The sequence below is a fragment of the Trichomycterus rosablanca genome, chromosome 2 (genome assembly GCF_030014385.1).
Source record: "Trichomycterus rosablanca isolate fTriRos1 chromosome 2, fTriRos1.hap1, whole genome shotgun sequence".
In the NCBI taxonomy this organism is placed as follows: Eukaryota; Metazoa; Chordata; class Actinopteri; order Siluriformes; family Trichomycteridae; genus Trichomycterus; species Trichomycterus rosablanca.
In genome coordinates, this window is record NC_085989.1 from 42,477,330 (window position 1) to 42,493,133 (window position 15,804).

At 38.6% G+C, this 15,804-nt stretch overlaps 1 protein-coding gene across 5 annotated transcripts in view; it reads right to left on the reverse strand.

Annotated features, from left to right (window-relative positions):
• sdr42e2 (short chain dehydrogenase/reductase family 42E, member 2) overlaps window positions 1-11,787 on the reverse strand; it is a 31,712-nt gene extending 19,925 nt beyond the window's left edge. For all 5 annotated transcript variants that reach the window (XR_010015414.1, XM_063015920.1, XM_063015943.1 and 2 more), the window contains exons 1-4: window positions 11,713-11,787; window positions 5,952-6,359; window positions 1,608-1,703; window positions 983-1,040 (exon numbers count right to left, since the gene is read on the reverse strand). Coding sequence is in view for 4 of the 5 variants with exons in the window: in XM_063015920.1 (XP_062871990.1) it covers window positions 983-1,040; window positions 1,608-1,703; window positions 5,952-6,320 (523 nt within the window). In the remaining variant the exon portion in view is untranslated. The remainder of the gene's footprint in view (window positions 1-982; window positions 1,041-1,607; window positions 1,704-5,951; window positions 6,360-11,712) is intronic.
• Between the last annotated feature and the right edge of the window lie 4,017 nt (window positions 11,788-15,804).

Genomic DNA, 15,804 nt, shown 5'->3' on the forward strand with positions numbered 1-15,804 from the left:
TTTCTGTTTTCAAGACATATTGCTTTAAGTTTTCTATCTTGATGCTTTGATGTCTTACTTGGTCTACCAGTATGCTTCCCTTTTACAACCTTCCCATTTTGTTTGTACTTGGTCCAGATTTTAAACACAGCTTACTGGGAACAACCAACATCTTTTGCGACATTCCACAATGATTTATCTTCTTGAAGGAGTTTTATAATCCTCTCATTTGTTTCAACTGACATATCTTGTGTTGGAACCATGATTCATGACAATCTGCTTTGTGCAACAGCTCTCCGAGGTGTAAGCACTCTTTTTAAACTGAAGAATAATTAGCAAATCTAATCTGCTGCAGATGTTTTGTTTTTAAACTGCAAATTACAGAGTGATTCCATAATTTTTTCCTCAGATTTGAGTGATTCCATATTTTTTTCCTCTACTTGATCTAAAAAAAGCAATTGTGACTGACCACAACTATTATATTTGTTTCTTTTTTTTATTGTTTCTTAATGCCAGAAGGTTGACATTTTGAAAAATGATAGTTTTGTGGCATGTCTGTGATTTATTTTTTTTCTACAAAATTAAACAATTGAAAGAACATATTCCAAGAGTGGTGATTCCATAATTTTTGCCAGGGGTTGTAGACAAAAACACCAGCTTTAAATCATTAAATGTGACCTGGACAACGGAATTAATGTAATCTTAGAAAGATATGTTACATAAATGTAGATATACTGATTATTTTCTAAAACTCAGTTGTTTTAGATTTTAATGAAAATTGTGGAAGTTTTTTGTAGTTTTTCAGAATTAATTATTTCTAAGAAATAAAAGCTGACAGAAATAATAAAACTCAAACTAAATGAAATTCCTAATAAATAAAATCAGAAATCACAATAAAATCAACCACTGCACAACCTGAATGATTTTACTATCTGGCTTGCATGCTGGAATTTGCAATATCCAATCAACAGTGAGATTTTAGTAGTAGACAAACAATACTTACCATTTATGATGTTGTTGGTGCCACCAACATTGATAGATTCCACCTGCTCTTTCTTCAGCTACAGGGGTGAGATAATAACTCAGATTAACATGACAACATAGTACCACAACATAATGGCTGTAATAAATATATATGTTAATAAATAGAGTCTATTATTTGTGCAAAACCAGGTATTTTTACTACACACTGCAGAGTTTAGAAAGTTTAGCTATTTTGCATGTCTAAAATCATAGTGAAGAATTTCTACAGATGCTATTATGGATTAGTGTTGAGATATATTCACCTAAACAGATAACTGGGGTTTAGTTGTGTTTCTGTAGGTTCTCTTGACTTTATTTCTTAATGCTAGCATAAGCCAGCCTTCAGTTAAACCTACAGGAGGCATCACTGTAGATCTACTTCTAAGTGCAATACTAGTTATTACTGAGCTCAGAGCTGGACAGTGGGACTGGAAGGCCTATGTGAAAAAAGAGAGACCCTGGCAATCTGTGAAGGTAGAAAAAATGTGTATGTTTTGTTACAGCAGCATAGTTTTGTAGTTAGGGAGTGCTGGTGCTAGATTGGCCTTTTTGGTATGTAATTGATGTAATATTGTGTATTATAGTGTATATTGTCATGTACTTACCTGTTCTGGTCCTGACATGCCATAGGAAGCAGTGTGAAATATACAGTCCACCCCAGCACACACTTTATACAGTGTGTTATAGTCACGCACGTCACCCTGCAAATACACACACACCTTGTGTTAGGCACAACATTGCATAATCACTAGTACCAGCGGGACCACCATGCAAGATGCAGCAACAACTTCATGTCAGACTTCACATATAAAGCAACTAAGTTAATGATAGAACCCAGGTCCTTGTTCAGGCTTTGAGGTACCAACAGTTGCTGCTGTGTTATCATGCTTAATTCATGGAGGAAAGTAAAACACTAAAATGCTGAAACTCTAACCTGGCAGCAGTGGGGCTTCAACCAGAAAACTTTTAATTCCTAGTTCAGTACCCTAACAGTTGAGCTACCATAACCCTACAAAGAAACAAAGTGCATTAGGAAAGTTGGCTTTAGTTGCTTTAGGCACTCTGGTGGTGCAGCGCATCTCAGACTCACAAGCTCCAGTCTTAGCTCTGCTACCGGCAGGCCAGGCACCTATATACACACAGTAACTGGATCGCCCAAAGAGGAAAGAACTGGAGGGGATTCCTCAAAACTGCTGCAATTATGACCTCTGCTGGCTGTTTGATGGCGCCTGCACAGAGACGGGGAATAATGGAAATTAGTGCATGACTCTCCATGCACAATACTGATCTTCATATGGTACAGCCTCATGCAGATAATACGAAACAGCCCGCACTGTACACGTTTCAGGGTCGTGCAACAATCATGGCCTTCCGTTGTCAGGACAACAGCAGTGGATGAGGCAAAATGCAATTAGATAATTTGGTATGACATAATTGGGAGAAAAATTGGGGAAAATGCAAAACTATTAGCAATAAATAAAGATAATTTAAATACTATTTTTATTGTAACAGTTGATGTGCCCAGTGTTAAGCACATAATTTGGTCAGAATGTTCCTATAGACTAAAAAACAAAATTAAATACTATGACAATGACATGAAACACTTTTTTACTTCATTGTGAGATGCCTTTGTAAGACACCTGAGTGCATCAGCAGGCTCTGGGTCACAAGACTGTGGTCCTGAAACCCGAGGCTACAGTCTGCCCCTGCTCTGCACCTGCCACTGCACTGCTTCTATTTCACCCAGCTGCCCCGTAGCATTCGAAACCCCCCAAAGCAACATTAACTCAAGCTGAAACAGAAGGCTTATCATCCCCCGACAGCAGGTATATGTTGATGTTTAAAGCATGAGATACTATTATCATGGAAAGTTAAAAGTACTGTCGATACCCCTTCATTCAATTTAGGATTCTTTCACTAAATGCGTAGTATTAAATTGTTTTTACCAAAAGGATCCCAACGAGCAGTGAACCGGTACCAAGCTGTCAACAATGCAGCAGCCAGCAGCACTGGCATTACGCTTTCTGAAGGAATTAAGACTAATGTATTGTAAAGTATGTTATAATGGGTGACACAGTTGCACAATGGGTAGCATTATCGGCTCACAGCAAGAAGGGGCTGAATTCAATTCCCTAGCCGAGTGGCCTGGGTTCTTCCTGTGTCTGCATGTGTTTCCAAAAACATACAGTCAAGCAAATTAAAAAATTGCCCTGTGTGCCTTGTGATGGACTGGCAACCTGTCCATGGTGTTTCCTGCCTTTTGGCCAGAGGATCAGACACACCTCAACCCTGACCAGAATGAAGCAGTGGTAATACAGACAATGAATGAATGGAAATTATAATGTTAATTGCAGCTTTTCCTTACATCCTTTTTTTTCAAGTAATTGAGCAAAGGCTCACATGGTCATCGCTTAACAAGAATCAAGATGATCAAGATTTTAATGCAGCCATATTTTGGTCAACATCAACATTTTATACATGAAACCAATAGACTACTTTTAGAATTATAATTATTCAAGCTATTTCCTCTCTTACTGTTTAGATTTTACCCATGTTTAAGCTGTCAATGTTAAGCTTACATAAAGCTAATTGTTAAATAGAATGTCACAATGAAGACTGAAAGCTTTATTCTGAGATTACAGTGGACCCTTGACTTACGAATTTAATTGGTTCCGAAGGGCTGTTCTTAAGTCAAAATGTTCGTTAGTTAAACCTGTTTTTCCCACAAGAAATAATGTAAACAGAATTCATGTGCCAGACCTCCCAAACCACCCCCTTACCTAACCCTTCTAATGTCTTAAATGCTCTTTTTTGGTATAAATACAAGTATATTTTCCCTTAAATCTTAAATTATAGAATAGATAATACTGTAATAAACAATAATAAACAACAATACACAGTAGTAGTACTGTACTGTACATAAAACACACATCACATTTCAGTACAGTACGTGTGCTGTACCATACACCATAATAAATTTCCTTCTTTTTTTATAAAATGTATCTACCAGAAACAACAATAACTCTCATATTTCTCTATTATTTCCTTCTTTATTTCAACAGTGTTGTATTTGTAGGTGTAATTGCATGAAAGAAAAAATACTTTACTCAGCGATTTCCTTCTTCTCTCTCACTCACTGTCCACTCTGTCTGATACACAGTGACAGCTACTGGCAGGAGTAATTATACAACAACAAATGTAATAGATTCATTTTCTTAGCACTACGCTTCCTCTGCAACTTCTTTGAGGCCATTTTAATATTGAATTTTACAAAATATAAAGAAAACACTGGAAAAACACCGTCCGCTGCCCGAATGTTCGCTCACTGTATATATATATAGAGAGAGATAGAGAGAGAGAGACGGTCGGAGTTAACTTGTTTGTGACGTCACGTGTTTCACGAATTCGGTTCGTAATCCAAAATTTGTTCGTACGTTAAAGTTGAAAAAAATTGTTCGTAACCCAAAATGTTCGTATGGTAAACCATTCGTAACTCAAGGGTCGACTGTATCTTTCTTGAAATAGAAAAGCTTTCCAACCCCCCAAAAACATTTACATATTCCCAAACCCATTTTCCTAAGGACAGATTTTTAAAGCTGAGTATAAGAACAGCTATAATGCAGGCATTTGAGTAGTAGAGTAATTCAACATGCTAGCCCATCACCGCCAATGCCTAGTTCACACTACACGACTTTTGCCCTGATTTTCGCTCGGCGACTGGTCGGCGCTAGATTTGCCGGCTCGGGAGCAACTCGGCGTTTGTGAACTACTCAACAACTCAATTCGACCGGCTCGCCGAGCAGTCACCGAGCGACGGATCAAGATTTCTAGCATGTCAGATATCTGATCCGAGTTGTGTGACTGGCAGTGAGTGCGGTGTCGAACAGCCAATGAGAACACAGGATACAGCGTGAGGGGAAACGCAGGAGAGGAGTGTAAACAGGTGGGACAGGGCTGTAATATAGTTTATATCAGAATACACCAGCACACACACGTTTTATACAGTATTTCTGACTTGATCGTTCTCTACAAAACATAACACCAACACTGCATTGCAAAAATATTACTTAACCTCCAATTTACTATAGAACAATCTATACTGTTCGTGTTGCCAAATCCACTCAGATTCATTTATTTTTCCTCTTTGATTTTACGCTGCACATCAGCGTACAAACACTTTGATCACTCTCTACTTGTTGACGTGCATTTTTGGACGTGGTATCATTAAACCCCTCGTCACTTCTCATGTGTGTTTTTGTAAAAAACAAAAAAAACAATGTAGTTTGGGAGATCAGAGAAGCTCGCCTGTAATTCCAGTTGGTGATAGATCGTGTAGTGTGAAACCCCCTATCGCCGATCAGTCGTGTAGTGTGAAATATACACAACCCGACAAATCAGAAAGTCGTGTAGTGTGAACTTGGCATAAGACGCAAAAGTGCTGACATTGGCTCAATTGGGTGCTTTATAGACACAGTTGGTCATGTCCAAGGGAAATATCCTATACAAATCTGTACAAATCTGCTCCTAATAGGTGGCTTCCCATTTGTCAGAGGGGGCATGCGCTGGCCTGCTGCACTTCTTGACTAGCATGATTGTGTAATCAATAAATAAACTGCAATGGCAAATTGCAAATCAATAAACTGAGAAAAAGGGGAAATGTAAAATAATTTGCAATTTCTTATCTCAGGTCTTATTTTTTGTTAAGTGAAATTAAACCTTTTAAACGATATTGTCTCTTGTAATCACATATATGCCACAGACTTGATAACTAGAGCTCATGTTACAATGAAGTATTGCTTTACCTGTCTACCTTTTTTCAATACACAGGTAAATCTGTGGCCATTGTTTTATCACAAAATCATTTTGATGTAAATGTAATAAAAAGGTAAAAACATAACTATTATTAGATATAGCTAACATATGAGCAAATGCTGATCCCTCAGCCTTACCTGCATGTACACAGCTTTGTCTGGAATTTCCCAGCATGGCGGGTGCAGATCCATCAGAATCACACTGATGCCCTGTTGGGCCAGAGCTTTTCCCAGCCTAAAACCGAAAAAGCCAGCACCCCCAGTCACTAGGGCTTTACCCCCTCCTCGTCTTTGGATCTGCTCTGTACTCTCCAGCCTGACAGACGTGACACGTTCTGGACTACTGCACAGAGCACTCCCTGCCCCAGCTCTGTTTCTGACCCCTGAGCCACTGGATGTCCAGCTGCTGCGCTTGTGGTTCAGAGTGTGGTGCCCGTTAGTGCCCGACTCAAGAAGGCACGTGCAGGGCAGTTGCTCCACATGACACAGGGACCCGGTCTCCTTCATAATGCACAACCAGGTTCAGATACAAACTCTGTAGGCAGCCTAGAGAGAGAGAAGAAAAAAACCAGGGCAAGAGATAGGAAGAGAATGGATGAAACAGATCTGCTTGGAGGTGAGTGAATGAATGCATAATTCACTTTAAAAAGCAGAATAGGTGAAGCCAACCGTTTCTTATACACTGGTTAATCAGAGCAGTGTCATGACCTGCTTTTATAATAAATGCATCAATTAGATTTATTTATTTATTAGGATTTTAACATCATGTTTTACACACTTTGGTTACATTCATGACAGAAATGGTAGTTACTCAATACACAAGATTCAGCAGTTCACAAGTTTAATGTCAAAGACAGCCATGGACAATTTTGTATCTCCAATTCACCTCACAAACCCACACAGACACGGGGAGAACATGCAAACTCCACACAGAAAGGACCAGGACCGCCCCACCTGGGGATCAACCCAGGACCTTCTTGCTGTGTGGCGACAGTGCTACACACTGAGCCACTGTGCCACCCCATCAATTAGATTGGAATTCAGTCTAGCTGCCTTATTCATTTTATTAATTAAATCTACAGTTTAAACTGTATTTTTATCAACATACCATAAAAATAAAACTGTTCTATATTAAAGTCACAACTTCAAAAGGCCATTTATGGAGATTCATCTATACATACACAATATGGACTAAATTATTAGTACACCCCTTTTAATCACTGAATTCTTGTGTTTCAGCCACAACAGTTTCTAAGAGGTGTAATAAATTACTTATATGAAGGAAATTATATACTTTGCAGCAACAGTTTAATGAAACATCTCTCTAGTTCCAGCATGATTGTGCCCCTATGGACAAAACGAAGTCTATAAGGACATAAGAAAAGCTCAGTGAAAAGAAAATGACCTGACCTGACCTCAGCCCGACTGAACAGCTTTGGAATAAACTTGAACATCAACTGAGGCTTTCTTGGCCAACATCACTGTCCAGCTATACAAATACATTTCCACAGACACATTTTAATCTTGTGAGAAGCCATCTCAGAAAAGTGGCTAAAAAATCATTAGAGTATTTCTTTAATACACCTCTACTGTAATGCAATGCAACTTTACAGAAAAGCCAAACAAAAATAGACGTTTTTTTACTTGGTGGTGTAATCCAGAAAAGCCATACAGAAAAATAGATTCTCTTCTGTTATTGCTAAATAACAGCAATAACAGAAGAGCATGGCTGAAGATACATACGAGTGCATAGAAAAGACCAGTAGTTTTAACCTTTTTGTAGCTGCGCCAATACAGGTTACAACAGTGAGCAAAAGCTCACCTTGTGTGCTGCACACATGCAGTTATTTATAGAAATTTATATTGAATAAATTATGTCATTCCACTTATTCTGTGTCACAGGCTGAAAGTGACCCATGTACCACCCACATGAGTAAAAACACCCAATGAACATTCTAGTATATATTTATTTATTAGGATTTTAACATCATGTAACATAGTTAGTAGTTACTGGTTATACAAGATTAATCAGTTCAAATGTTTAATGTCAAACACAGTCATGGACAATTTTGTATCTTTAATTCACCTCACTTGCACTTGTCTTTGGACTGTGGGAGGAAAACAGAGCTCCTGGAGAGAATCCACACAGACACGGGGAGAACATGCAAACTCCACACAGAAAAGACCCAGACTGCCCCACCTGGGGATTAAAGCCAGGACCTTCTTGCTGTGCTACCCACCGAGGCACTGTGCCACCCTTCTAGTATATATAGCATACGCATACATAGCCACAATGTCATGGTACAGAAATCCAGGTTTACATAAAAAGGCAGGTTAAGAAAGACATTTCTACATATACAATGTGTTCTTTTTTATAATATGTAGGGTATAGATTGTGTCAAATAAATGACACTCAAGATAATGTGTATTTACAAATTACTGCTAGTTCTTACTGAGTTACGCTTGGTACATCACTGTTCAGACAAGAGCCTGGTATCAAATTATTTTGGATATTTAGGGCAGGATTAATATTTCAGAATTGGAAGACATATTTAATCTCTAAAAGACAAGGAACTCCTAGCTGCAGGTGGTGAGAGATACGCTGGAGCGTTTGGCTGCCACTTCTCCCCCTGTGAAACAGTTGGGAACATTTTTTAGCTTTTTTTAGCGGTTCTGTAAAGCTGGGCAAGGTACTGGGCACTAACCGCATGGAACTTTTTACTGGATTGTATGCATTGTATTTTACGTCGGGATCTTTTTACTGTGCTTCTACTGTGTGGTTCTCTCTCTGCTAACGCTACTATCCTACTATGTTGTGGAGCGGTGTATCCAGAGCAGTGTGAGTTAGCGGATTACGTGTTTTCTGTGTCCGCTGCTCTGTGTAACATCTGCTACTGTGTCAGAGAACCTCCTTTCTCTGGCAATGTGGATTGTTTTGGGATGGCTCCTTTGGCTGCTGGGATAAGATAGCTGGAATCTGTGCAACTTTTGGACACCATGTCCTTCTGTGCACTCATTTATCTACCTCTGTAAATATACAGGGTGTCCCAAAATGAACTGACGTTTTAAATTTGCTGCCATTTTTTTTAAGGCAAAACCTGAGTTAGAGATTTTTAAATTGCTGTCATTAGTAAACGTTGAGGATAAATCATGAAAAGGTACACAATCAAACAACACATAGAAATTGTAAAAAATTCACATTAAAAATGGTGATGTGAATTGGCCGCCAAGATCATGTGACTTGACGCCGTTAGACTTCTTTCTTTGGGGTTATCTTAAGGATAAAGTGTACACCAACAAACCACAATCCATTGAGGACCTCAAAGAAAAAATTCGACACAACATTGCTGAAATTTCTCAGTAATTATGTCAACGCGTCATGGAAAATTTCATCAAAAGTGTGAACATGTGCTGCCATGGTCAAGGGGGTCATTTGTCAGATGTTTTGTTTCATACATAACCTCCATATCTTTACTTTTAAATAAAGCCAAAGCATTATTAATGTTCAAATTAAAAATGTGTTTTATTAAAAAATTAAAATGTCAGTTCATTTTGGGACACCCTGTATATGAACAATTTTTAACTCCACAGGCCACTTTTTTACTATTGCACTTTATAATATTTATAATATTTTTTTTGCTGTTGTATATTCATATACTACTTTCATTTTTTAATTCTGTGCTGCCATTTATATCATATACTTTTAGTTTAAATTTGTGCTGCTGTACATTTCATTTCATATACTTTTATATCATTTACATTTTCAGCATTTAGCAGACGCCTTTATCCAAAGTGACTTATACAATCTAAGCAATTGAGGGTTAAGGGCCTTGCTCAAAGGCCCAACAGTGGCAACCAGGCAGTGGTGGGGTTTGAACTGGCAACCTTCAGATTACTAGTCCAGTACCTTAACCACTAGGCTACAGCTGCCCTACCTATCCTAAATTCTGTGCTACCATGTATCAATGCTTTCTTCACCTACTTTTTAAATTCCATGCGAGCTAATTGCAACGAAATTTCGTTCTGCATACACTTGTGTATAACAACATCCCAAGTCTCCCGGAAGTTCTGGGAGTCTCCCGCATATACATAGCGGCTCCCTGATGCCCGCAAGTCAGATAAAATCTCCCGGAATCTAGAACGAGCGGCCAAGAGCGCACACACGCACACGCAGGCGACACAGACTTTTTTCCCCGATCGCGTATTAAATCCGTTATCTGATATACAATCTAGTGCACTGTGTAGGGAACATAAATCAATTGTCTAATATACTGTCTGATGCACTAAGTAGGGAACATAAATCCGTTATCTGATATACAATTTAGTGCACTATGTAGGGAACGTAATTAATTATGTAATACACTATCTAGTGCACTATGTAAGGAACACAAATCATCATCTATTTATACTTTCTAGTGCACTATGTAGTGAACATTAATGCGTTATCTAATACACTATCTAGTGCACTGTGTAGGGAACATAAACCAGTTGTCTAATTCACTATCTAGTGCACTGTGTAGGGAACATAAACCAATTGTCTAATTCACTATCTAGTGCACTGTGTAGGGAACATAAACCAGTTATCTAATTCACTATCTAGTGCACTGTGTAGGGAACATAAACCAGTTGTCTAGTTCACTATCTAGTGCACTACATAGGGAACATAAATTCATATCTAAAATACTATCTAGTGCACTATGTAGGGAACCAAAATCCGTTAACTAATACGCTACCTAAAGCTTTATGTAGGAAACATAAGTCTATTATCTAGTACACTATCTACTGCACTAAGTAAGGAACATAAATTCTTTTCTAATATACAATCTAGTGCACTATGTAGGGAACATAAATCTATTATCTTTCACACTATTTAGTGCACTTGTAGTTGCCGAATACATTTTGTGTTGTCGTAATGTTAAAGTCGCAGATGGTTATTTAAAAATGATTGGCTTCCCTAGATTCATGAACAACGCTCTAAAATCACTGAACGCATGTATAAACGTGGTTAAATAAAACGTTAACACAGCATTAGATAAACAACTGTTATTCAACTGTATGCAATTAAGTATAGCTCATTTGAGCACCTTGCATAGTTCTGAAATAGAATAAAAAATAAGTCACATAATAACGGCATTACATACACTTACACTTTAAACTTTCATAGGAATTAAAAGTAAAACCACACATTACTAACCGCTAGCATAAATAAATTAGGCAAAGGTAGCACAGAATTACAGGCGTTCCACTGAACGAGTCAAAAACAGATGTGCGCGTACTCGGTAGGACAAATCGATGGGTAGGATAAATCGACAGAACAGTAACTGCAGAACGATCTGTGCTTTTACGTCCGAGTCTCAAAAAGTCTCCAATAACACCAGAAAAAGTCGCTAGGTTTGTCGCGAGTCGCTTTTTTGAAAAAAAAAAAAGTCGCTAGAGGGGTCTGAACAACACTGAGCAACACTGATGCTAACAACCACATTCCCTCGCTGCAACGCCGTGAGGTTGCCAAGGTGATGCTAGACTGCTCCTACCGGAACAACGAACTACGGTCGGAATCTACTCTATGCTATGTACCGAAAATCAATCTTCCCCAACTGAGCGCTGATATGAATGTAAAATGTGCTCTGTTCAATGTTCGCTCTCTTAATAACAAGGGAGCATATATCGCAGATGTTATTCTGGAACATAACACTGATGTGCTGTGTTTTACTGAAAACTGGCAACATCCTGATGACTATTTTACTGTGCCTTCCCACTGTAAATATCTGGACAAACCACGCTTAACTGGCGGCGGTGGAGCACTTGCTGTGGTTTATCGATCAAAGTTCTATCCTTTACTGATAGTGCTTATCTATCGACCACCTAAATTATCTCCTGTTTTTATTTCTGAATTACTCACCTCACTCAGTCCTAATTATTCTGATTTGCTGCTGCCTTACCACTGAATTCTTAAATCTGCTCCAGTGCTTTGATATCACACAGAATGTGGACTTTCCTACACATAACAAAGGTCATATTGTAGCGTCAGTGGGAGGAGCCGTGGTATCCAGGCTTACCGTCAGCGTGTATCCCAGTGTGGGAGACTGGGTGGCTGCGGTGAGAGCTGGATAGGTAGCTTATATGTTTGTCTGTTGTATGGATGTATGTGTGCATGAATGAGTGTACGTCCTAAACCACTGAGAGATCTGCCAAGGGCAGCTCACTCGAGGTCCCGACGCTCGCCTTCCTGCTCGCCGGCGCCACAATATCTTGGATATTGATTGTTCATCCCACCAATATGCATGGCATCGATCTGTTCATTTCTGATCATAAGACTTTCTTTTACCGTGTCATCAGCGAGGGCATCGTGAATCACGCCAGTTCACTTTTAGAAATGTAAAAAATATTAGTCCTTCTGTCCTGGTAGATATGCTCAGTCAGGTTTCGTCACCAGTGTCTATAAATCCTAACTCTCTAGTGGCCCACTATGATTTACATTTTCAGCATTTAGCAGATGCTTTTATCCAAAGCGACTTACAGTACTCTGACAGTATACAATCTAAGCAATTGAGGGTTAAGGGCCTTGCTCAAGACTCTTTCATGTATTTGGAATGAATTGACTCCTCTTAAAACATGTACTTCCTCACACCCTGCTCCTTGGTAAACAACAGAACTGTGTAAATTGAAAGCTGCTGGTCATCAGCTTGAGCGTTGTTGGAGGAGAACTGGCTTGGCGGTGCATGCCCTTGCTTACAGAGATCATGTCCTTTGCTTTGCTACAAGGAAGAATTGCAGAAAGCTAAAACACAATACTATTCAAATGTCATTCAGGGTACCCATGGCAATTCTAGAGCTCTCTTTTTTACTGTCAACAAGTTAATACATCCTGTGAAATGTTTCCCTCTGGCTCTGGCTAAAATACTAGACTAATACTAGTTTGAAACTGCTCTTGTAAGGGTGGTCAATGATCTTTTATTGGCAGCTATCAAGGGTTTGTAAATCTACTTGTCCTGTTGGACCTTACTGCAGCTTTTGACACTGTTCGTCATAGCCTATTAATATCTTGGCTTCATAAGTGATAGCTCAGTGGTTAAGGTACTGGACTAGTAAACAGAAGGTTGCCGGTTCAAGCCCCACCACCACCAAGATGCCACTGTTGGGTCCCTGAGCAAGGCCCTTAACCCTCAATTGCTCATCATGTTCCGCTCATTGTGTAAGTCGCTTTGGATAAAAGCGTCTGCTAAATGCTGAAAATGAAAATGTAAATAATTTGATTGGCATATCTGGAACTGCACTTGCTTGGTTCCAGTCATATCTGGGTGACAGGCAACAGTTTGTCTTGATCGGAGGTCATAAATCTGACCCGTGCTTTCTGTCTCGTCGTGTCCCTCAGGGCTCAGTCCTTGGCCCATTGCTCTTTATACTTTACATGCTACCTCTTGGCAGCAACATCATCAGGCGATATGGACTGCAGTTTCACTCTGTTTTGCGGATGATGTGCAGATCTGTGTGTATATATATATATATATATATATATATATATATATATATATATATATATATATATATATATATATATATTAGGGCTGTCGTTTAACGCGTTAAAATTTTAGTCGCGATTAAAAAAATTAATCAAGATTATAAATTTTAATCTAACTGTTTTTATTTGGCTGTTTGTGCCACATAAATATGTGTCTCTGAGGTAATGAACTGTATTTCAGATGAATTTGGATGTAAAGCGCATGAACTGTTCACAGAACTTTACAAACACTGCTGGTAAATGGATCACAAAGTCCAGGGTGGTCTGTCCACACCGGATCTGGTTTTATACGGCCCGCATCTTCTGTTTTAAACTGCATTACTTGTGACCCGCCAGCGCAGTCAAACAGAAAAAAGTAATAAATTATCGTCGCTGTCCGATGAAAAACTACTTTTAGCGGTTTTCACTATTTTTACGTGTTGATGAAAACATGAATGAAATCACGCAATCTCTGTAACGAGTATCTCCATTGGCTGCAAGACCTGTCCATCAAAACCACGTACTGTTTAAGACAGAAGTGAAATTGCATAATGCTTAATCTACTTTATTTATACCTGTTTATTCAGGTTATTCTATCACATGGCTATAAACATGATTTATATTTGTGATGTTTGTAGTTTTTTAAAAACACATTTGTATCTGATATTTATATGGACTAAGAGTTTACATGGACTGTATTAATTAACACTTTTTATAGCTAGTCAATAACTTCTATATAATGTCTGGTAACTTGATTGTTTTAGGTATTTATAGGTGTTTAAATGGTAATTTAGAACAGTATTTCCCCGTTATGTTTCTGCACAACACAGTATTAAAAGCTATAGATCTATAAAATAATCATATCTGTGTTTTGTTATTGATGCATAATATTAGATTAAATTTTTTTTGAAAGCATGATTTCTGGGTTAGCCAGAAAGCTTAAGCACCAGGGCCCAGGGAAGGGGTGGGTGGGGGATTCTGGGGTCCTCCACGACATGAACTCAGACACTCACCTTACTTTTTTTTTTAACTGGGGCCCATGAGCTCCTAGTTACACCACTGGTGTTGCATCTAGAAATGGTTCTTGCAATAAAAATTTGCATAACTGTAAAAATTTTGCTTAATTATCAGTTTGCAATTAATTACGATTAATCGCAATGAATTTGGCTCTTTAATCGCAATTAATCTTGATTAAAAATTTTAATCGCATGACAGCCCTAATATATATACATATACTGTATATATATATATACTAAACCATCACTGAATTATTATTCAGAAGAAAACCTAAATCTCTTGTCATTTTTCTTGTCATTCACCTTTAGTAACTGCTTTATCCTACTAAAGCCTAACACTAAGCACAGCATCACATCCCCATTCACTCATTCATTAATTAACAGCTAATTATAGGTAAAATGTGTAATAGCCAATTCTCCTACTGAAACAGTCTCTGAGGTTGGAGATAAATTGTATATCTAAAAGAATTTGTACTAATATTGTTGTGCTAAATTCCACCCCATTATAAACCGTTATTTACCATTTTAACAATTTATTTACCTTTAATAATGTGGAAATTGAAGTTCATTATTATAAATAGTATATTAATAATTCACATTAAGAACAGTAAATCAAAATGAACAATTTAAAACATTATACCAATAAAATCAACTAAACACTTGTGGCTTGTCTATAAAACTCTAAACAGTTACATATTTTAGAAAACTGTTACATTACCTTGTAGTTGCTCCTCACATGCGTCTCATGACCATCAGCTGCATCGCTCCTGTGAGCGCATCTCGGCTCAGGTTTTTATCTACTGATACCCTGAACCTGTCAATCACCAGCGGCTTCACCTGACACTCCTACCGTAAACCTCCTAAAGCAGGAGCACATCAAACTGCCCTACTCTACCTGTGACTTCTACCGTAAACCTCCTAAAGCAGGAGCACATCAAGCTGCCCTACTGAACCTGAGACTTCTACCGTAAACCTCCTAAAGCAAGAGCACATCAAGCTGCCCGATGTTACCTGAGACTCCTACCGTAAACCTCCTAAAGCAGGAGCACATCAAACTGCCCTACTCTACCTGAGACTTGTACTGTAAACCTCCTAAAGCAGGAGCACATCAAACTGCACTACTCTACCTGAGACTTCTACCGTAAACCTCCTAAAGAAAGAGCACATCAAGCTGCCCAACGTTACATGAGACTCCTACCGTAAACCTTCTAAAGCAGAAGCGCGCCACACTGCTGCAACTTTACAGTGCCAACAGTGGCTGCAAGGCAGAGCTGGGATTTAAACTCTCAACTGATATCCCAAAGCTCTACCCACTAGGCTACCACTCTCCCTACATTGTACCTAATGGGTACGATTCTTTGGGTAAAAGGTAGAAGACACCCTAAACAGGTCACCAGACCATCACAGGGCAGGCACGCACTTACATAACACACACACACACACACCTAAAGCAATGCTTTAGTATCTCCAGTTAACC